We start from the raw sequence: 23,505 nt of genomic DNA, 5'->3' as shown, positions 1-23,505 counted from the left end.
TCATTAGCCTTGACGTCACAGTGAAGACTTTTTTTTTTTTAACTTTGTTTATTTTAAATCAAGGCAGAATGATAAATACAGACATTATATGCAGTGGTTATATCGGCAAGTTGACCCCCAGTCTTTTAACCCCCCCCTGCGTCCTCTCTCTCCACCCTCCTCCCTGGGTCGTCCGTCCCATAGGCTCTGTGGGCGGGCTCCCCCTTCCCGGGCAGTCCGGCTTGAGCCTCAGCGATTATGAGTCTTCCTCCGGGCTCTCCTGGTTTGTTAAGATCCAGAGGGCCCTGGTGGGTTTATAGGTTAGAGCGGGGAAGCGCTGGTCGAATTCCAGCACTGGGGCCCAGATGTTCTGGAAGCGATGTAGAGTCCCCGCTTGTGCTGCCGTCACCTTCTCCGCTATCAGAATGTCCCATAATTTGGTCCACCATTGGGCAATGTGGGGGCCTTCCGGAGTTTTCCAGGTTCGGGCCACCACCGTTTTCCCTGCCAGTAGGCAGTGAGTTAGTAGTTTCGCTCTGGGTCTGGAGCGCGGGTAGATCCCGGGGATTGGAGCTCCTAGCAGGATCGGTTCTGGTTTCAAGGGAATCGTCGTTCCGGTAATTAGTGAGATGGACCCTAGACACGCCTTCCAGAATGGTTGGATCTTCGGGCAGTCCCACCACATGTGGAAGAAAGAGCCCGGGAGGCCACATCCTCTCCAGCAAGAGTGGTCTATCTGGGGGTTCATATGGTGAAGTCTGAGGGGCGAATAGTACCACCGTAGCGTGATCTTGTATGCGCATTCCCTGTTGGTGATGCAGGTGGATGCGGTATGAGTTCGGGTCCATATGTCCACCCAGGTTTGATCCTCTATCGGGTGACCCAGGTCCGCTTCCCATTGGGCCATGCATCGGGTTCTTGTGGTCAAGAAGTCGCTTAGAAAGCGTCTGTACAGGGTGGATACGCTGCCGCGGGCCGGGAGGTCTTCTAGGGTGAGTTCCAGGGCAGTGGGAGGGCGTGTTGCTGCTTGCAAGGTTTGGGGATGCGAGCACCAGTGGCGTAGTTGGATGTAAGTAAATCTATCCCGTTCCTGGAGTTGGAACTTCGTCACAGTGAAGACTTTTAAAGCTTGTGCCTAAATATTTGGACAGATAGGGTATCATTCATTTGAACTGTCATTTAAGAGACTTAGGGCCTCATTACACCGGTACCGGTAAAACCTTACCGCCTTACTACGAGGTCCCTTTGCAGGTTGGAGAATTTAACGCCTGCTTTTTGCAGGCGTTAAAAACCAACCCGCAAAGGGACCAGGGAGCTAATTACGGTACCGCAATTTGCGGTGCCGTAATTAGCACCTTCCCCATTCCCATTATGCCCTATGGGGCAAAAATGGGAATGGGGAAGGGCAATGGGGGAAGGGGGAATTACCGCCCCACCAACCTTGGAATAGGGAGGTAATTCCCCTTTCCACCAAGGCGGTGCCGGTATTTTACCGGCATAGACCAAGGTGCTAATAGCACCTTGGTCCACCGCCGTCCGTGTAATGAGTTAGATTAGGGCTACCCTCTTCTCTGTCTCTTTACCTAGATAAGCGGCACACCAGCGCCACCTAGAGACAAAAACAGCAGAGGGATAGTTTGTTGTTTCAGTGAGGGCGATAAAGTGAGTTTTAGGCCCCATTATGAAGTAATTAGTGGAATTAATGAACCCCCATCTCCACTTTTGTGTCAAAATAGTTCTTTTATCATTCTGGAATATATTTCAGTGTTTAGGAAAGAGAAAGCTGAAACGTGTACTAGTGAAGGTTCTGTTTTGCTGACCTGTCCATGTAACAGTGAGTCTCTTATCTTGTTCTTGCAATGCTAAATATCACAGCCCTTTCAGCTGTCTATAAGTGTCCATTCACCACCACGGGGTAACCGCCTGCTCCCCACTACCCCGTCCTTCCATATAACAGTTACATTTTAGAGCATCCTGTGCGTGGATGATATTGTTGGCCTGCTCCATTGAATGTGTTTACATTTATTTTACACACTGTTCATAAACAATTTCTGTATAGTACATGAGATGATGAGCGGTGCCCACCCACTCCTTCATTCACACCTGGAGAGCCAAAGGTTGCAGACCGCTGCATTAGAGCAATGTCATCTGTCGTCTTTCACTTTGAAAAAGTATGTTTGCTCGCAAAATAATACATTGCCATGAAAGGGGACGTGCCATGCATTTCATTTTTAAATGCACTTAATTGCTTAATTTGCTCCTTTCATCATTACACATGGCCAATCAGCATTTCAGCTCCATCAATTTCTCTGAGGAGAGACGAGGCCATAGTTACAGAGGTCAAGCACTCACAGCTCAGGAATGGAGAGGCCAAAGTGATACATAGGTTTTCCTTGACTAGCATGAATAGCCATGTAATACAGCTACACACACATCAGAACACCAGAGGAAACGGTGGATAAGCTTACTAGCACTTAAAAGAGTTTAGATGAGCAATTTAGAAATACAGCCTAGTGGATCACTGAAACCCCATAAAATGATTATGAGTGTATTACATTCTTTTCTTGGTGCCCGTACAGATACTCGTCCCAGACCTACCACCAGTTTGAGATGGTGGTAGTTTTGCACCTTCTTATCATCCTTTAAGTCCTGCTTTGCATTTTTGTACATATGATATGAAATCTTTAGTTGCGATTACTTAGCTTTGCACTGCAATCTGTCACTTGTTCTTCAGTAAATTTTCCATTTCTTAATTAACGTGTGTCGACTCTTGGCGGTGGATCACTCGGCTCGCGCGTCGATGAAGAACGCAGCTAGCTGCGAGAATTATGACTCTTGGCGGTGGATCACTCGGCTCGCGCGTCGATGAAGAACGCAGCTAGCTGCGAGAATTAGTGTGAATTGCAGGACACATTGATCATCGACATTTCGAACGCACCTTGCGGCCCCGGGTTCCTCCCGGGGCTACGCCTGTCTGAGGGTCGCTAAAAATAAAAAAAATGAACGTGTGTTTGTATATTGCAAGAGTCACTTTCGTGTTTGTGATCAGCATTGCATCCATTTGCAAATTTGTAGCCTCTTCGTAAATCTGCCCATTGTGTCCAAATCCTGTTTTTCTCATTTGACCACATAAGGCCAGATTCGAGAAACTTTGCACGGGTGCAAGTGCAAACTTGCACGGTATTAGCACTAGGGCATAGTTTGCCCATACAGAATGGTATTAGCACTGGGGTAAACTTTGCCCTGGTGCAAAAATGCAATGAAAATGTATCTTTTTTTGCTCTACAGAAATGTTTGCCCTGGTGTGTGTAACATGTCAAACTTCACTTGTCATGGTGCTACTGTTTTCTAACATGGCCCCATGTTCTTAGAAATAGAGCAAGCTTTGCCCTGTTGCTAATCCCATGCAATGTTGCACTTGCACCGGTGCAATGTTTCGGTAACATGGCCCATGGTGTGATCGTGGATAGGTTTTCCAATGTCCCTCTGCCTCAATTCTGATACCTGCAAAAACAGAGTGTCATGAAAAGTGTCAAATGCTTACATTACGCACTGTATCAATAACATTGGACACAAGACATTATTTTCTTTTCATTTCAGGAAATTAAAAAGAACTTTTACAATTTCACCGGCTACGAGGCAGACCTAATGTTTCAAAAAGCAAAAGTGTGGATGGTCCATGATGCTTTACTTTGTGAGGTATAAAGTACACCTTATTCAACATGTATTTTGTGTAGTGGAAACAGCAGTGGGATTTAATCTCTTAAAGGTAAACAATGAATTTTCATAACTTTTGACTTAATGTGCACAGATTTCGTCTTGACCTACACAATGCTATTCGTTTGTGCAGAGAAAGGGCAAAGCATGTTTGTTTGATTTTAGAAGAGTCACGCTGCGCTATGCACCAAATAAAGAACAACATGAAATGTGACAAGTGGAATTGCAATAATTGCAACACATTGCTGATGAGAATCATGTATGTATTTACATTTCTTTTGAGCGGATGATACTGAGAGTATGAATCCACTATGAATATCAATAGCAACATGGCTCAGTGCGGCAAAAAGCACCCTCAGTTATGCCATGGGGTGTTGTTCAACTCTGGCATAGGGAACTAGCCATTATGCCTTTACAGAGCGTCCTGAGCATGCAATGGGATGGGGTTTAATAAGGCTGCAGGATGCTGCTGATTTGGGCCACGTTGTACTCACCAATCTGCAATGGGTGCTGAATGACATGCCATGTGGTGCTGGTCAGTGAATCACTGGTTCCAGATTAATAAACTATAGAGTGTGGCTTTATAGGGCAATTGGCCCACACATGCATACACAGACACATGTAACCAACGCACAGAGAAACTTACACACAAAAGTGGGCCGCACACAAATATACTCATATACTCACACACACAGGGCATGGAGGCACATACAGACACACAAACACCAACAGACATGGCCGCAAGCAAACACTTTCATCTGTTTACACACAAAACCACAAACATTCTCTGGGATGTCAACTTATTTATTTGCATTTTTAAAGCGCTCACATAGTCCGCGGGCATCGAGGCACTGTTACAGGAATTGTTTTTGTTTTTTAGTTGCGTAATTTTTTTTGTTTTTGTTGTCTTAGTTGCGTATTTATAACATGCTTAAACACCCAGAGTTTTCTAAGCATGGACCCGGGGATCGTGTCGTCTTGCTTCCAAGGCTAACACGTTGCTGCTGAGCTATCCTCCCGGGACAACTTGGTGGTTTCTTTAAGAAAGGCATGAGTTCAAGGGGGCGTGGCCAGCAACAGAGCAATGTGGACGTGAGTCCCTGGTGCTCCGGCGGCCGCAACAAACAGCCTGAATAAATAGCCTGCTACGAGTGGTAAATCTGCCTAAAACGCATATCCTCCGGAAGGTAAGCGCCCCGAGCGCACATGGTTAAAATTCCAGCCCAAAACGCATCGTTTTGAGCGAGTACGGAGCTGCGGGAAGGAGGCGACGCGATTGCAGCATCGCACAAGCAAAATGGCCGCGTTCATCGAGTGAAGCATGACAGCAGGAAGTCGCACTGAGAGATCTGCGACTGTCCCCCGGACCGTAGAGCTGAGTAAAGCAGCATAGATATCGGGCGGCGGCCCCCGTGTGGTCTGTGGAGAGGTTCTGGCTGGTGAAACAAGGCAGGTGGGAAACCCACCACACACCGCGGCGAACAAAAGGAGACAGGCCCCCGTGCGCAGGTCAACCTCCGGCCCGCATGACAGTGGCTGCACCCAGAGCCGAGAAGGGACTGCGCTGGGTGGAGCACAGAGGACTGTTCTGCCGCTGCGGTTGGGGAGAGGAGCCCGTGATTAAAGAGACACCCCGGGAGACAGGACACACCTATGCCCGTGTACTTTGGGGGCCTGTAGAAGACGGGGCGCCCACAGGGAGAGTTTCTGCCGGAACAGTGGGAAAGAGGCAGCGGGAGAAAGCCAGACAGCTCTAATCAGACCCAGCCATGACCTGGACTGGGGTGGCTGTCCTAGATTTCCAACTGGGGCGGCGTACACAGCGGGAGACCCCTTGGCCCTCCCCTGGAACAAACAGCTTAAAATTGAACGAGGCAGCTGGCCCGCACCTAGGGCGCATGGTGATATTGTTCGGCAATCTGTCCCAAGTGGCCTCAGTGTGGACAATAAAGAAGCCCTGCAAGGACTCGTATGCATGAACTGCAGCACACACAGGCGCTTCACGTGCTCGTAACATTTGGACAGAGGGCTGGAAATCGGGAGAAGGCAACCAGCAACTGAGTGTCGCTTGTGGCAGGAAGAGAAAGGAGCAGAAATTGCCCCCCCCTTTGCAATCGCACAGCACCCACACTGGTCGGGGGCAATCCGCATAACAGCCCCACCAGGAGAGGCGCGACACACGACCGCACCACCCTGATGATACTAGTGTACTGAAAGGGGGCACAGACGACTGCACCTGCAAACCTGAAACCCTGCCGCAACAGAACGAACCATGGTTCCACCAGACAGCCAGCCAGGACTGGTGGCCACGGGAAACGCCTGGCACCCGCATCACCCAGACCAAGCACTCACCGCCAAACTAGAGAAGCGCTAGGAGAGCATTATAGGAGCCGCAGCCAACCTCTAAAACAACACAGCAATCGAGACGGAGACGCCCACGCATCGACATTCAACATGGGCAAGGACAAATGCAAAAGACTAATCTCCCACAGCAGCATAGATCAATTTACCACGCCGACAACATGCGGCCAGCCGGAACAAGACCAAACAGACATCATGGGCGAAACGGAGGGCACGATATCACTAAAGGACATCATGGCGGCCATAGCTGACTCGCACGCCTCCATGGAGCAGAAAATGGACGGCATCAGCACGGACGCTTCCCTCCTGAGACATGACCTCCAGAAGCTGACATCGCGCACCGGAGCGGCAGAGCAACGCATATCTGATGCGGAAGATGGAATAAGGAACATAGAACACCTGGCCAGAGTCACAACATGCTTGAAAACCATGGAGGAGCGAGTAGATGAGAACGAGGGAAGATCAAGGCGGAACAACGTTAGAATCCTGGGTTTGCCGGAGAAAGCAGAAGGCCCACATATGGAGCTATTTCTGGAGCAGTGGCTCACAGACATGTTTGAGGCAAACACGTTTTCTAACTTTTTCTCCATCGAACGAGCCCACTGGGTACCGACAGGCCGTCCACTGCCGGGTGCCCCACCTCGCACAATGATTGCCAAACTATTGAATTATCGTGATCGCGATGCACTGCTCCAAGCCACGAGAGCATAAGGCACTCTCACCTACAATGGCTCCAAAATAGCATTCTTCCCAGACTATACCAGGGAAGTGCAAAAGGCTAGACAGTCGTTTGACCAACTGAAAAAACAACTGCAATCACTCAAGGTGAAATACGGCCTGATGTTCCCTGCCCAACTCAAAATTTACCATGGAGGCACAACAGTCCACTTCACCGACCCTAGAGAGGCTTGGAAATGGGCGGAGCAACACATTGGGGGAGACTGGATGGCAACAAGGGGCAACAGAAACAGAACACTCCGTGCCCGGCCGGGTCCTGAACCGCCTGATCAACAACCACCAGCACCGGGAATCGCACAACAGCTTCAAGGATAAGAGCACTGACTCCTGAAATATGTGAGAAGAGGAACCCCCCAACACCCTACTATATGAGGTTCAAGGTACTGTATACTAACTTAATGCTGAACAATTGTACAGAATAGCCATAAAGAGACACACAGTCAAGCGGCCAGCCCAGACGGAAGTCCCCCCGTTACCCCTGGTGTGCCCCCCTGTGCCATCGCACCGGGGTATGTCTGGAACTTACACACAGGGATACAACCCCAACTAGTTTACTTGTTAGTGGGCTTACTCAGCTGCTGTTAGCTGAGACTTGTTGTTGAATGTTTGGCCGACAGATGCTTCGGGTTGGAAGGAGTATAGGGTGGGGGATGGGAAGTTTGTTTAATGACAGTTTTGTTGGGAAAAGGGTCCAGAGATTAAATCCAGAACGCTTTGCCTCAACACTACCAGCAAGCGACACGTGTACACGGTGCTATGAACCAGTGTCGGCTCCTCACCTTTTACTAAATGGCCTCTGCTAACACAGATGTCAGAACTCTGCGACTCCTAACCTGGAATGTTAACGGGATGAGAGGTGGGATCAAGAGGCGACTTATTACACAACTCCTCAATCGGCACACACCGGACGTAGTCTTCCTAACTGAGACACATTTAGCAGGCACCACATGTAACTTGTTCAAACGCACCAAATACAGAATTGCAATACACTCTGGGTTCACCACAGACTCTCATGGGGTACTTATATTAATACACAAACGATTGCCCCTGACCATGGTACGGGTGACCCAAGACACTGGCGGCAGATACGCATTTATCACATGAACACTATGGAATCAAACTATAGCCCAGCTCGGGATCTACTCGCCACTTACACTGATCACCACACTGCTACAGGACATTACACCCCTGATCTCGGGAGATAATTCAGACCTAATAATAATTGGGGGCGACTTCAACAAAGTCATGGAAGTGGGGATGGATCGCTCACACTTAAGAGGAAGAAACCCCACTGTCCGAACCAAACTAGCAGCGTTCACCACGGCAATGGGACTGCGGGATGTGTAGCGGGACCTGCACCCAGACACGAGGGAATACTCCTTTCACTCAGGGGTACACGCCTCTTTATCGCGATTAGACTATTTCTTTCTGCCGGGACCAGATGTTCACAGAGCCTCAAGGGCAACTCTGCTGCCGCGAGGCATATCAGATCACTCCCGCCTGCTAATCGAGTTTAACATGGCTAGACCACGTCTGCCCCCCTCCTGGCGCTTAAAAACTACTACCTAGGCTTCTCAGACTTTCTGGAGCAAATACAACAAACGACAAAAACATACTTTGAACTAAATACGGGTTCGTTGGTTGACCCTGGGATCCTGTGGGAGGCACTCAAACCGGTACTGAGGGGCGAGATATTGTCATGGTCTGCTGCTCACAAAAAGAAACACCAACAGAAATTATCAGAAGCTGAAGAGCAAGTGACCCAGGCTGAACTAAGCCACCTAGCCCTAGACCAACCTGAAACAAATAGAGCACTAATACTTGCCCAAAAACGCTTACAGAATATTGCGCTAGACAATGCTAGGCAGGCGCATAAGACGATGAGAGCCAGAATATATGAGACCGGTGATAAGGCCGGCAAAATGCTGGCATGGTTAGAAAAATGTGAAATAGGCAGCGGCCAGGTCAGAGTAATAAGATCAGAAGGAACTGAACCCTTACTGACTGACCAAGACATAGCCGAGGGCTTCGCAGCCTACTATACAGAGCTATACAGGTCTCCCATATCGCCTATCAATAGCTCGATACTAAATGACATAACCCTCCCCACGCTCAACACAGAACAGCAGGCTCTACTTGAGAGAGATATTACAGAGGAGGAACTGATAGCAGCCATGTCGGAACTTCAGACGGGAAAGACACCAGGGCCAATTGGCTTCCCGATTGAGATGTGGCGTAAAATTGGTACGAACGAGATTGCCCCCCACCTACTGCAAATGTTCCTACAGTCCAAAGAACGGGGATGCCTACCGGCAGACCTCCGGAAAGCCACGATAATAGTGATTCCCAAAGCAGACAAGCCGCCAGACCGCTGTAGCTGATACCAATTTCACTCATCAATAGTGAGACCAAAATACTAGCAAAGGTACTGGCCAACCGCTTACAATGGGTCATCACGACATTAATCCACCCCGACCAGTGGGGTTTTATGCTGAAACGGTCAACCCGCATGAACATTCGTAGGCTGCATACAGTAATAGAAAATGCGCCCACCACCCGAGGCCCCCTAGTTGTACTGGCGATTGACTTTGAGAAGGCTTTCGACTCACCGTACTGGGAGGCAGTCTGGGAAATAATGCGTTGGATGGGGTTTGGTCAGCAGTTCCTGAGCTGGGTGAAACTTCTATATGAACCCCCTGAGGCACAAATGAGGGTGAATGGGTGGCTATCGCAAACCTTCAAACTTGGGAAGGGAACCAGACAAGGTTGCCCCCTATCAGCCATGATATTTGCCCTGGCTATGGAACCTCTGGCAGAGGCATTGAGAACGTCACCGGACTAGTGTGGTGTTCAGTGGGAAGACGGGCAAGAGGATAGAGTCTCCCTATACGCGGATGACCTGCTTCTATACTTAAAAGACCTGCACCACGCCTGCTCCATGATTGTAGACATACTGGACAGATACAGTGCTTTCAGTGGACTAAGAGTAAACTGGTCCAAATCAATGCTGTTCCCAATAGGCACCACAACTTTTATACCACCAGCTAACTGTCCCTTTCGCATAGAAACCGAGCAGTTTAAATACCTTGGCATACAAATCACTAACGACTTAAGCAAATATGTGACCAATAACCTCCATCCGATAACAACCAGATTCACAGAAGATATCAGGCACTGGGTCTCTCTCCCACTGACCCTACTTGGAAGGGCAGCATTATTCAAAATGATGGCTCTCCCACGTTTCTTATACATATTGCAAAATGCCCCATTACACAACCCAGTGAACGAATTTAAAAAGATAGACAACGCACTAAGGAAACTCCTCTGGAATCATGGACACCCACGCATTGCACTGGGCACACTCCAGCGCTCCATTTGGGAGGGGGAATAGGGCTCCCCCGCCTACAGTCCTACTATTGGGCTAGCCAAATGGCAGTGGTTAACGACTTACTGCATGAGGACACACGCACTGCCACACAATAGACTGGGGAGTGCCGGAGGATGCGATAGACCTAAAACTGAACTGCTTTACAAAGCGATTTGCAACTCAACCCCACAGTTTATGCTATCACACATTGCCCGAGTTTGGAAGGACACACACAAGTTCCTGGGATGGGAGGGAAAAAATCACCCCACTACAACCACTGTGGAATAACAGGAATCTACCTGAGGTAAACAAGCTTCCGCGGTGGCGTATATGGTTACAACACAACATCAGCACAGTGGGCGATATAGTAGAGGGGGGCAGACTGGTATCCTTTGACACCCTAGAATCCAGATTTAACCTCCCAAGCACTGAACGTTTCCGATATGTGCAGATGCAGCATGCCCTACAAGCCCACCTTCCAGCACTAGAAGAAATGGCCGAAAGCACCCCCCTCGAAAGAAACAAAGTTGAGGCAAATATTGAGACTAATGTCACGTCCCCCATGTATAATGTAATCACGTCCTTTGCCACCACCGAACTAATCAGCCTAAAAAGCAAATGGGAAAGGGATATAGGATTTGTACAACCGGAAGACTGGGTGGAGGCCCTCATGTACCCTCGGGAGATGGCCATTTCGGCCAGACTCAGGCTTATTCAGCTTAAAATACTACACAGGATTTACTACCCAAGGGTGGCACTATCTCGCTGGGGGAAAACAACTGACCCACACTGTCTACGGTGTAAGAGAGAGGAGGGAACCTTCTTCCACATACTGTGGGACTGCAATCATATACAACAGTACTGGCAAAAATATTGCGATGAGCTCTCACGGGTGCTGGGGAGAACGATACATAGAGACCCAAAGCTACTCCTGCTGGGGGTGGAGGAGGAGGGAGAAGCGTCTCAATACGAGAAGTTGCTCTTATCGACGACCGCAGCAATAATTAAAAGGAACATTGCACAATTATGGGGCTCGGAAATGACGCCACAGTACGAACAATGGGTGACAGACGTCAACATATGTATCGTAATAGAATGAAGAGTATATACAGCCAGGGGGTGTCCAAGCAAAGCAGACAAAATATGGAATCAATGGGAGGAAGCCCAATGACTGTACCAACCTGAACAATGGATGATAAGGCACAGTGTACAAAAGTAATCCAATTTGGCATATAGCGTGAGATACAATGGACATTTCTTCTCTTTTCTTTTTTCTTTGCATTCTTGTCTTTCTTTCACCTAACCAAGGACTGTTTCATTGGTCACTCTAGGTTGAATGTTTATATGAAGAGAAGAATGTATGCTTTGTGATGTTAAGATGGAAAAATAATAAAATGTGTTATCAAAAAAAAGAAAAGGCATGGGTTCCAACACACCCTTCCCTGTGGTATGTGCTTGAACCTGCAGAGTTCTGGAGTTAAGCCCAGATAGTTAGAGGCCAGGTGGATGACAAACATGGGAAGAGAAAATAAATACGGGGAAGTTACATTGACTAAATTAAGGATGTCTCCAACACAGAACAATTTAATAACCACCAGAAATATATGCAATCAACAGAATCCCTCTACAGATAAATGCTCAATAGGGAGGATTCACAATTTGGTAAAAAATCCTGGAATATCAGGGGTTTCCTAAGCTCTACAAAATCACGTGCACACTTTCACAATGATAGAGGCCTGGAAAGACCTGTGGTTTTGCTGGATCAGTCTGCTGCTTTTCACATTGTTGCCTTTAACCTATTATTGAAATGGATCATTTTACAATGCTAGATCAGGATCATCTTAGCACACAATCTTTCACTAAATATGTTTTTTTGGTGAAGGACTTGAATTCTAAAGAACTGCAGTCTTGACAAATCTTCATGCTTGAGCGAAATATGTTGACGAGGCCCACCTATTCTTAAGGGCCCTTTGGGCTCCGCTTTTATAAAAATGAAATAAATACATTTGTATATGTTTTACCAACTAGTGCAGATTCACTACTAAGTTAGTGAGGTTTTGAAAACCTCCGAAAAACCTTGGATATTGTCATGAAGCAGCCCTGTTTACAAAACTACCATTCGGAGTAGAGAATGATTTTTCCTAAGACTGTTAGAATCGGACCCTACCGGAAAAGCTGCGGGGACAGAAATGGACGAAGGCCAGAGATTACAAGCTGACGTGGAGCAGATTGAAAATACATGACCAACAGAGCCTCATGAAGCTAGGACTCTGAGAAAGTCTACCTGTCAGGTGGGGAGAAGGGCCTATTTTTGGAAGGTTGATGGAAAGAGTACCGACAAAGCTGACAAACTGAGAACTGCTGACAAGTGAGCAGGAGCCCCTGAACGGTGTCCCAGAGAACCAAAGACCAGCCAGCCCCCTGTAACAGGTAGAAGAAGCTGCTTTCAAAATACCTCTACCAACTTCTGAATCCAACTCAGCGTGGTGATGCAGGCAATTAATAATCAAGAGAACTGAACATTATGAATCTTGCACCTGGGGGCATGAGAGCAAGTAGTGATAGGCATTGGTAAGCAACCGAGAGAACTATACCCTGAGAATTGTAGTTCTACATATCAGAGACACAGTCAAAACCACAAGAGACTTTATCCCATGCAGCCATGAAGACTGAGGGGAAAGGTCAAATAAGAATCTGGTCACTCAAAATGCTGACAATGAAGGTGAAGACCAACGTCATTCAAAGAAACACTTTCTTATACTTTTAAAACAAAGTATTTTAAAATGTTCCATTCCATGTCCAACATCATCATTGTTAGGAGTGGGATGGGATGGAATTTGACTTAAAGACCCAATCCACCAATGAGAAAATGGGAACCTTTCAATGCTCAGAATGTGAAAATATTGGAAAGACAGGAGTTCTGCTCTGGTTTGTCAGGTTGATTCCACTAGCATTCACTCATCAAAGTAGCTGCTCAAGTTCATAAACGTATCGGATTCTACCCCATGAACAAGTGCTTATAGAGGAATTCGAAATAGCTATGGTAGGTGCTTGCGTTATAGAAATGTATGGATGTTGGAGCCGACTTAATAGACAAGGACTAAAGAGGAAATGTGAGGTGGACCTGTTTAATTTTTCGAAACTGGCTTTGGGGATACAATGAATTGATAGAGGGGTTAGACTTATCTGTGATACAATTGGATATCCAGAGGTGGAAAAGGTAAAATCTCTGGAAAGACAGAGTGATGATGGCAGTGCAACAATACTTTGCTTCCGATAAAGTGAAAAGAAAAAGGAAAGATCAGAAATAGACAGAGACCCTTTGTGGGGCCCTCTATTAATCAAACACCCACTCCTGATTGGAAGGCCCCAGAGTTATCCAATGAAGTGATCCACTCTTACAACATACATTTGCCCCAATTAAACCATATAGGGAGAGGGTTCAAGAAGAACTGGTGTTCTTCACAGGGAAGTGCAACCACTCAAATATAGTTAAATGAAATCCAAAAGGAAACGGACCAACTTGAAATGAGTTGCTGGTACCCAAGCCCGTTCCAAAAGCAGTGATAAAGTAAGCCCATGCACATAACAAGTGAACACTGCCAATCTTGGTATGGCCAAACACAAGACCATATGATTAGTAAATGTTATGAGCCTGGGTTACTATATATCATCTAATGCTACTGCCAGACTTGTCCTATTTGCCAAAATCCAAAAACAAGCATATACAGAAGGCTCTGTTGCAGCCATTACCAGTGATCAAGGTCAGTTTCTAACTAATCACTATGGATAGTATTGGGCTCTTGGATTCATCCAGAAGTGGATGCAGATAAACACTGATCATCTTTGATTATTTGATTATGAAACCTGGTATCCAAAAGATTTCTCATTAAGAAAAACATGTCCCAAAATATCTTGACAGTGGAAGTCCCACATTTAAACAGATAGGTAGATTCTGGGTGAACAGGGGACATAGATTATTTTGAAAGTCATGGAGGAAATATGAAGGTATTACAAATAAAGACACTCCGGGCCTCCATAGTTCATCCACAAACAAACCGCCTCGTAGAAAGGTTTAGTAAAACACTCTCACACACGATTAGAAAAGTTGTCACGAGAGACAGTAAAAACTGAGATGTATTTCTCCCTGGGTCACATTCGCAGTACAGCCGATGCTGCAAGTATCCACAGACTTTTCATTCGTAGATGAAGAAAATGTTAATGCAGTAAAAGTAATATTTATACCATAGATTTCACTTGCTCCACCAAAGTTTGTGAAGCAGTTGTCGTTTTAAAGACACATTCATAAACACCATGAATGTCCAGATGATATGGGATTGTGACCTTTTCTTTGTGTATTTCTGTTCCCACTTTCCTGGATCCACACATGACATCTTTACATTGATGTTGAGACATCAGTATATCTTCGCATCAGTGTAGTATTTTTCTTAAACATGCAGACAAATACACGGTGCAAAGGGGAACATAAGGGTCTCTGCCCATTCTGTACACATGTCAAAAAACAATACTGCAAAACCGATGCTAAGATATACTGATATACTGGGCACCAAGGTAAAGACATAGAGCCCACATTATGCCATAATCCTTCCAAACAGTTCTCTTCCATGCTTCAAAAAGACACACCACCCTGTACAACACTGCTCTCAAGTCCCTAAGACCACCCTCACGCAAACTCTCACACATCATCTCACCCTGGACAACAACATGTGCTATCAACTCATTGATTGAGCACGGCTCACTTTGCCCACTGAACATGGGTTACTTAGACAAAGGCACATCATAGCACACATGTGCATTGTGAATGCACACTAGCAACAGAGTTCCCTCTGATTGTGTGCTCTACGATATACATTATATTGAGTATATAGGGTAAATGAATGTACACTTATTTGGATTGAATCTGAAATATTAGACGCAGAGGTCAAAGTCATACAGTGGTATATCAATTCAGAATTAAGGAAATTGCATTCCACTACTGCCTAACAAAACTGATTTTTGTATTGAACCAATGTGAAATGCTGCTGTGTATCTGTCATACGCAACACAAACATTTTCAACAATGTGACAACCCTCTCTCCTGGAGTGATCACTTTCACCTTTCCCCCCATCTCTCTCTCTCTCTCTCTCTCTACCCCTCAGGCCAGGCCGACTCCAGCACTGCCACCTACCTTCTCGGTCATCCGACCCATGAAGCATGTGTCAGTTGAGGCTTTTGCCGCTACTTTCTCTCCTCCTTCTGCACCTTTGGCTTACTCACATCCTGACACAGCCCTATCTAAACTTCATCTTTCGATCACTGACACTCTTGATGTACTTGCCCCTGTAATGAGGATCTGCTTAAAGCCCAAATCCAAGTGCAACTCTTGATACGACTTTGACCTTGTCACACTCAAATGCAAGTGCATGGTGACTGAGAGGAAATGGAGGGCAACAGGTGCATCCTCTGACAAACTGGCCCGCCGCCTGCTCCAAAGGCAGTACAGACTCTCTGTCCTCGCCAAGAAGAGAGCACACATCCAAGCCTGCGTCTCTGCGGCATCTAACAACTCAGACAAACCCTTAAAATTCTGTAAAGAGCTGGCCAATCCTGCTGCAGGCTCTACCTCTCCTGTTCCCTCCCAGGAACTCTGTACGGCCTGGTCTACTAATTTCATCACTAAATATCAGGACATCCTGTCCACCCTCTCTTCCTCCTCCTCCTCCACTCCTGGCCTGCCTGTGGCTGGATCTCCTCCCTTCTCCTCTTTTCCCTTGTTCACCCCTGTCAACGTTTCTAGACAAGTCCGATCTATGACAGTCTCATCAAAACAGGTTCTTTCCTGTTCATCCAGAGCCATCAAGGACCACATCAACACCCTTGCTCCAGCTTTGGCCGATTTATGTAATCACTTGTTTGCCACTGGAACATTCCCGTCCCCCTTAAGCACTCCCTTGTGCACCCCCTCCTTAAGAAGCCCTCTGCCGATCCATCCTCTCTGGCTAACTATTGCCCAATCTCCATCACTCCTTTCCTGGGCAAACTCTTGGAAAAACTGGCCATCTCCTAGCTTAATCTGCACACTGAATCTGTTGGTTGTCTTCATGAACACCAGTCTTGCTTCAGAGCGGCCAGAAGCATGGAAACTACTCTCCTGAACATCCGTGAAGACCTGCTCTCTAACCTTGACTCTAACCTTCCTTCTGTCCTCATTCTCTTCAATCTTTCATCTGCTTTTGATACAGTCAACCATGCCATCCTGCTCAATCACCTCCGTGATAACCTGGGTAACACTGATCAGGCCCTGGCCTGGCTGACATCCTTTCTCACTGATCGATCCTCTCAGGTCCATCTGGGGTCCTTCTTCTCTTCTATCTCTCCCTCTACCTGTGGTGTTCCCCATGGGTCTAACCTTTCTCCCTGGCTGTTCACCCAATACCTGGAAACTCTTGCCCACCGCATTGCTTCTCTCTGCTCCAACTTTCAGTGTAATGCAGATGACACCCAGCTCTCTTTCAGGCTCCGCTTGGCCGCCTCTACTCCCTCACTCCTTTCAGACTGTCCGCAATTCAGGAATGGTGTGCCACCAATTATCTCTACCTCAATGCCAGTAAGACTGAGATCCTCCTCATCGGAACACCAGCTCCCACCTTTCCTCTCTCTCTCTCTGGCTGGCCACTCTGGGCTCTCTTCTTGCTCATACCTGTGAGGCTAAGAACCTTGGGGTCATCTTTGACCCCAGCCTCTACTTCTCTCCTCACATCTCTGACATCTCTAAGAAGTCAAAAACGATCAGCTGCACCTCCTCAGCGGTATTCTTCCTGTCCTCACTTTTACCCAGAAGCTCACTTTCTCTAGAGCTCTGGGCCTTTCTAGGCTGGACTACTGCAACAGCCTCTTTCTTCCTGCCTCTACTCTCTGTCCTTTACAACTTATCCAGAACAGAATTGCAAGACTTGTGCTTGGCCTCAAGCCCAGGGATCGTATCTCTCCAGCTCTGAAATCTCTTCATTGGCTCCCAGTGGTGGCAAGGATCAAGTTCAAGACACTTTGCATCATCCACAAGGCTTTCTGCTGACTTGGCCTGCACTACCTCCAACTCTCTCTTCCTAAACATCTCCCTTCTTGAGCTCTCCACTCATACACCTCCAACTCTCTGAGGGTCAGTCGCTTTTCTGGGGGCAGATCTCTATCTTCTGCTAGGGCCTCCCTCTGGAACAGCCTACCTGACTCTATCTGTCCCGGGAGGCTAGCTTAACGGCAACGTGCGCGCCTTGGAAGCAAGACGACACGAAGCAACACAGGTTCGATCCCCGGGTCCGCGCTTAGAAACCTCTGGGTGTTTAAGCGCGTTATAAATACGCAACTAAGACAAAAAAACAAACAATTCTTGTAACAGCGCCTTGATGCCCACGGGCTGTGTGAGCGCTTTAAAAATGCAAAAAAATAAAAAATAAAAAAATAAAAAACTTGAGCAGAACCACTTCTGTTTCCGGAAGCAACTCAAGATCTTCCTCTTCACTTCTGCTTTCTCTCTTCCTCTCCCTTGCTGATGACCTGTCTGCTCCACACACTGGTCAACTGGCCATCCTCTGATCTTGGGCCGAGGTCCCTGCATGTCCAATTGCACCTCGCACTGCCTCTTGGCTCCCCCAGCACTTGTGGTCTGTATCTGTAAGCCTAGAGTCCATTCTCTTTGCACTTATGAGTCACCCGTCGGCTGCACTTTCTGATTTACCCTACTGAGCTGTCCGCTGACTGCACTTTGATTACCTGCACTTCTCCGTCCACCCCCCCCTGGCACTTGTTCCCTTCCATTTCCCTGCACTTACACGATTTGAATGACACAAGGCCTAGCAAAATCATTGTTTTGTCCTCCCTCTGTTTCCCCTGCTTGTCTTGTCGCGCCTAGAAAAACTTGTCTTGTGGTGCTTAGAAACTTGTGTACATGCTCGTTATAAATGCCATATCATATACTATACAAGACATCAATTCTTACAAACATATGCCAAATGCTGAGTTATAATATACCTGTGGTTTGGTGTGATTTTTACATACATAAATCTGATTAAAAATTAACATTGCAAAACAAATAGTAATGTGTGATTAAAATCTGAGAGATACATCGACTCAAGATGCTTGAGTTTCGGGTAGATGGCTCATGGTGTAGAGGAAAGCCCAGCCTTCATCAGGACGTAAGTGAAGTAAAGGCAGCACCTCAATTCTGGATTGTGTGCTGATGATAGGAAAAGGAAACATCTCTAAAAACATAAGAATGTCCTATGTCAGAATAAGCTACTGTTTTGTTAAATATAGAAATGTGTTGCCAATGTATTGTGTCAGGAGGATAGGTCAGGGGCAACATGTGCGCCTTGGAAGCAAGACGACACAGAGCAACACAGGTTCGATCCCCGGGTCCGCACTTAGAAGCCTCTGGGTGCTAAGCCCATTATAAATAACCTATCATATATCATATCATGCAGTGCATACTAACTCTGAATTGATAGGTACCTGTTTCAAATTAACATTAGTTCAGGTTATAATTTGAGTAGCAATCTGGATCGTTTGCCTGTTCCAATAAATGGAATCATGGGTTTACACCAAGCCTTCCATTGGGGGCCACAGTCCTATGCATTGCAGAGAGATAAAAATGGATAGAATCGAAAATAAGTTTGTGAGTGGGCCATGTTAGACATGGATGTGATTGTGGAACGGGTGTCAAAGACAGTGTTAGCCTCCAATTCATATTTCATATCTCAGTCCTGCATGAAAAACGGACAAAGAACAGTTCGTGTTAAGGTCACTCAATCTTACATGAAGTATGGCAAAATGCTGTTCTATTCTGGGCAACTGGTGTCAGTATTACCTGTTTGGTTGGTGGTCGCCCATGCGGCTGATTACTCGTATCATGGTGAAGGTGAAGATAATCAGCCATGAGCTACGCTGTTTGTAGGGTGCTGGTGTCACCTTTGCTGTGTGTATCTCGGGTGGTGCAAACTCTCTGTTTTATTTATTTATTTAATGTATTTACTTGTTTTTTTATAATTCGCCTAATACCGTACTTCAGTTCGGTTTCTAAGCGCAGATCTCGGATTTTAACCCGTGTTGTTCTGCGTGGTCTTGCTTCCAAGACCAGCGCGTTGCTTCTGTGCTATCCTCCGTTCACTCTGTTTAATTGTTCCTGCTGCCGAGTCACATCATCTGTAACCTGTTCTATGGAACAGGGGGTACTAACAGCGACTAGTTTGCGGTTACGGGATTGTTACAGTGAAGCTGCGCGGTGGCCATCTTGGAAATGTTAAAAGCTGCGGTCAATTGTATAACTGTCTACGAAACTGGACCATGGTAGGTGTTAAAATATGGTTGCACAGGTGGATTACAGCCAACTATTACCTGGGCAAAAGTGTCGACCAATGTATGTGGTCATTGAGGCTTGTGGAGTAGCTGTTTAGTCTATGAATCCAAAGATGTTCTAGTTTGAAAAACCTGTTGGCAGTAGACAAATTGCTTTTGTCTGGATGTATGGTCTCAATAATGAACTATCTCAAATCATTGTCGTCGAGTGAATGTTCCTGTTAGTGTTTTACTAGCGGTGCTTGGGTATTCTGATTGCGGATTATAGATCTGTGCTCAGAAACCCATGTGGTTATGGTTCGGATTGTCATGCCTATCTACCAGAGATTGTAAGGGCAAATGATAGTGTATTTTTAGGTCTTAGTTCGGCATGTGGTGAATTGTTTGATTAGCCAATGGGCATTATTATGTGTGAATTCTACTGTCTTAGTTGTAAATTGACATAATGCGCAATGGTAGCATGGAAAATATCTGGTTGGGATGATGGTACTTCATCCTAGTACTCTGATTATGGGAGGGACTGGGTTTTCTGACCGGTGCTTCGCTCTTACGAGTTTGCCCTTTGAATTATGCCCCCTTCTAAGAGATTTTCCTTGTTCAGAGACCATCTAATGTCTTTTATTTATATAAAATAGGCAGAGCAGATGAGCTTGGGTGTCCTTTTACACTTTCGACTGCAGGAAATATTAAAAACCAGCCCTGGGAGAGCATGTAATGAAGTAATTATTCTTTGCTTCCTGTAGGAGATACACAATCTGATATTACCAGCATGGGCCACCCCGAAAGTTCGGACACAGTTAAAGGAGCTGACACAAATCACGATAAGTGCAGTGTTTGGTGTTTACAAAAAAGAAGAGAAATCACGTCTTCAGGGCGGTAAGTTCTCAAAAGTGTCTTGTGTTTTTGTCAAAACTAAATGCAAACTATTATTAGAGAATTAAATAAAAACAATAACACAAAATAACCATAACATCAATCTAACAGTAATAACAATACTAACAAAAGTAATGAAAAACTACACAACCACACAGACGTCTGGTAGGGCAGGAGCGCCTCTAAGTGCCTGATGGGCCTGATCCTGTTACCCACGCCTGTCTCACTTTTCCTCTCACCAAACTGATTCTTATTCTTGTCTTGGGGCCTGTCTATAGGTCTCACATGTAACCCTCAGACCATCTGTCGGCTAACCTCCTTGCCATTACAACACAAGCTCATTCCTCCTCCCATACAGCTGGTTGCTTGGCGGCGTTTTAGTGTCTCACTGATACTAAGCACTATCCTTCCAGGGAACCTCCCACTGTCTAACTGCTAGCTCCTCTTCCCCTTCTTCAAATAAGAACCCGTCTTCCTTGAGAGTACTTGTACTTCCTCCCTTCATGCATCATGACTATATTGCTCTCAGTCTCTTTCCTCGCTTCCTACTCCTTCCTGTTCTTCAGCTCCTGTAACTTATTCTCATCTTTCCTCTCCTTCCTGGTGCTCGCCTCCACCAACCTCTTCTCTATTCGCCTCTTCAAGCCTCTTCAGTACTCTCCTCTCCCCCTTGTTGTTCTCCTTCTCAACCTCTTCAGCACTCTCCTATCCTCATAGCTGTCCGGTCTCTTCCAACCTCTTCAGTACCCTCCTCCTCCTTATTGTTCTCTTTTTTCCAAGCTGTTCAGGACTCTCCATTCACCCATGTTGTTCTACTCCCCCAGCTTCTTCTGCATTCTCCCCTCCTCCTGCAGCAGCACCTTCAACCTCCTCCTGCGCCGTTTGCTCTCTTCGTACCCTAACCTCCTCCTGGATTTTCCATACCCTCCAGCAATTTCAGCTTTCTCCTCTCCTCCACCTCTCAATGCTTTGCCGCCCTGCTATCACAAACCTCCAGCACCCACTTTAGATCAGTAGAGACTTTTGTAGGGCCTTGTTCTCTTCCCCTGGCTGAGCTACTTTCTATGCCTTGCAGATGTGTTTGGTATTTGTTTCTAGTTCGAGATTGGTTCCTTGGTACAAGTTCAGATAGTTTAACATGTTTTGTGCTGGGCGCTGCACTCAGCAGATAGAACATTCAATAGGTCCGTCCACCATCTTTGAGCTCTCAAGCACGCGCGTGTGCAATAAAATACACACGCAGAGTTTGCAAAGGAAGGACGGCAGGGCTGGACACTGTTCTACAGGTATTATCCAAATTGACCTTTTACAATTGACCTTTTGCACAATTGATCTAATTGTAGTGGTCCTAATTGAGCTCCTGCACAATTGACCTTTATATTATTTTAGTTATTTTATATATGTATTGGGTTGGTTTTGGATTATAAATAATATAAGGGGATAAGGTGGGGGGTTGCAGGGGTTTTTGCATTGGGTAAGGGGTTGCGGGTAGTATCCCCCCCTTGAGTCACCCCCAAACACACCCTCAGGCCAGGCACGGGACATTTTCACAATACCTCTGGCCCTCAGGTATATAATGCTGCACTCCTCAGGAAAATGTATAAGGTGGCTGATTTACATCAAAACAAGTTTTGAGAAAATTCACTTGGGGAAGTGGTTTAATAACCCGACACAAATTCTAGCCAAGGCAAAATCTGTGGTTGTAGGGAGCAAAACCAGCAATGTGGCTATGTCTCACTCCATAGGCATGAGATAAAATGTTGGTGTATGCAAAGTGTGTAGGCAGCCAAAAGCAGTATTGAATTGTGCATGCTGGCCACTGAATGGTTGGTAGTGCAGTGCATTTGTTATAATATGGACAAACACTATGATATACAAAGATAGAAAACAACAGAGTTTTAGGCCCTGCAGGCTGGTCCTCTGGTCCATTAGTCCCTTAAAAGGGGTTTATGGTCATTGCATCGAAAAAGATGCGTCGAAACGACAATGCATCCAAAAAGATGCATCGAAAATAAAAGCATCGAAATTCTATGTTTTATATTAAAAGTACATATCCATCGAAATGTTTCCATCGAATGGATTTGTACTTTTAAATGTAAAAGATGGCATTTTGATGCGTTTATTTTCTACATTAAAACGTTACATGTAGCCGTCCAGTTCTGAAATTTTAGCACTGGCCAGCTCCTTGTAACGTTTTAATGTGTTTTTGTATATTGGGGGGGGGTTCTCGTCTCCCAGCCCCCCAACCCACACGCCCACCCCCCCTTAACCCTAACCCTAACCCAACCCTTAATCTAGCCCATAATCTAACGCTAAAGCTAACCCTAGCCCCAACCCTCACCCTAACCGCTAACCCTAATCTAACCCTTAATCTAACCCTAGCCCCAACCCTAATCTAACCCTTAATCTAACCCTAGCCCCAACACTAACCCTAACCCCTAACCCTAACCCCTAACACTAACCCTATCCATCGAAATTAACCATCGAAAATGAATCAATTAATATGCTTTTCGATGGAAAGGAAAGTCAATGAATAATGTTCTTTTTTTTTTAAAACACTTTATTTATAATTTTAGAATAAATATACAAAGAACAAAACAACAACATATCCATAACATCATGGATGTAGATTGCAAAATACATAAATCCATTAATGATCATATAGTACAGTTTCTAATTTTTAGAATAGTAATACTCAATAATATTTACAAATCTCCTTTTCACAACCAGTTATTAAGATTCTGACAATGAATAATTTTCGATGGAAAGGTGTTCAATGGAAAGGTGATGGAAAGACCAGATACCCTTAAAAGGACTATCAGCCCTCCATCCCCCGCTGCAGGGCCTTTCTGCAACCCCTTTTCTAACCACCCATATCGACAATGCATCCTCGGTGTGATGTTAGCATTCCTGCAGGACATATGCAATGACACTGTAAGTCTCCAAATACCAGGCCAGTATTCAACTCAGGGGTGTCTCTGTCGCTGCTCCCACGCTGCGTTGAACCATAGAAAAAAACACAGCAACACCTACGCCCTCCTCCTTTAAGATAGCTGTGTTTCTTCTCTGGTAGTGCAGCTATCAGCAACAACTGTGGTGGCTCTATCAAATGCCCATC

The 23,505-nt window shown here is 46.0% G+C and overlaps 1 protein-coding gene and 1 non-coding gene across 2 annotated transcripts in view; both read left to right on the top strand.

Moving 5' to 3' along the window:
- Positions 1 to 23,505, top strand: part of LOC138570103 (prostatic acid phosphatase-like) — a 406,974-nt gene that overhangs the window by 197,268 nt on the left and 186,201 nt on the right. Inside the window, exons 6-7 of the mRNA XM_069648716.1 lie at positions 3,580 to 3,678; positions 20,258 to 20,390. Coding sequence (XP_069504817.1) covers positions 3,580 to 3,678; positions 20,258 to 20,390 — 232 coding nt within the window. The remainder of the gene's footprint in view (positions 1 to 3,579; positions 3,679 to 20,257; positions 20,391 to 23,505) is intronic.
- LOC138570467 (5.8S ribosomal RNA) lies at positions 2,810 to 2,963 on the top strand. The gene has a single exon (XR_011303516.1). It is a non-coding gene; the product is annotated as a 5.8S ribosomal RNA (ribosomal RNA).

This window comes from Ambystoma mexicanum, chromosome 2q (assembly GCF_040938575.1).
Source record: "Ambystoma mexicanum isolate Mex_15411 chromosome 2q, UKY_AmexF1_1, whole genome shotgun sequence".
NCBI lineage: Eukaryota > Metazoa > Chordata > Amphibia > Caudata > Ambystomatidae > Ambystoma > Ambystoma mexicanum.
This window is presented reverse-complemented; position numbering and strand designations above follow the sequence as displayed.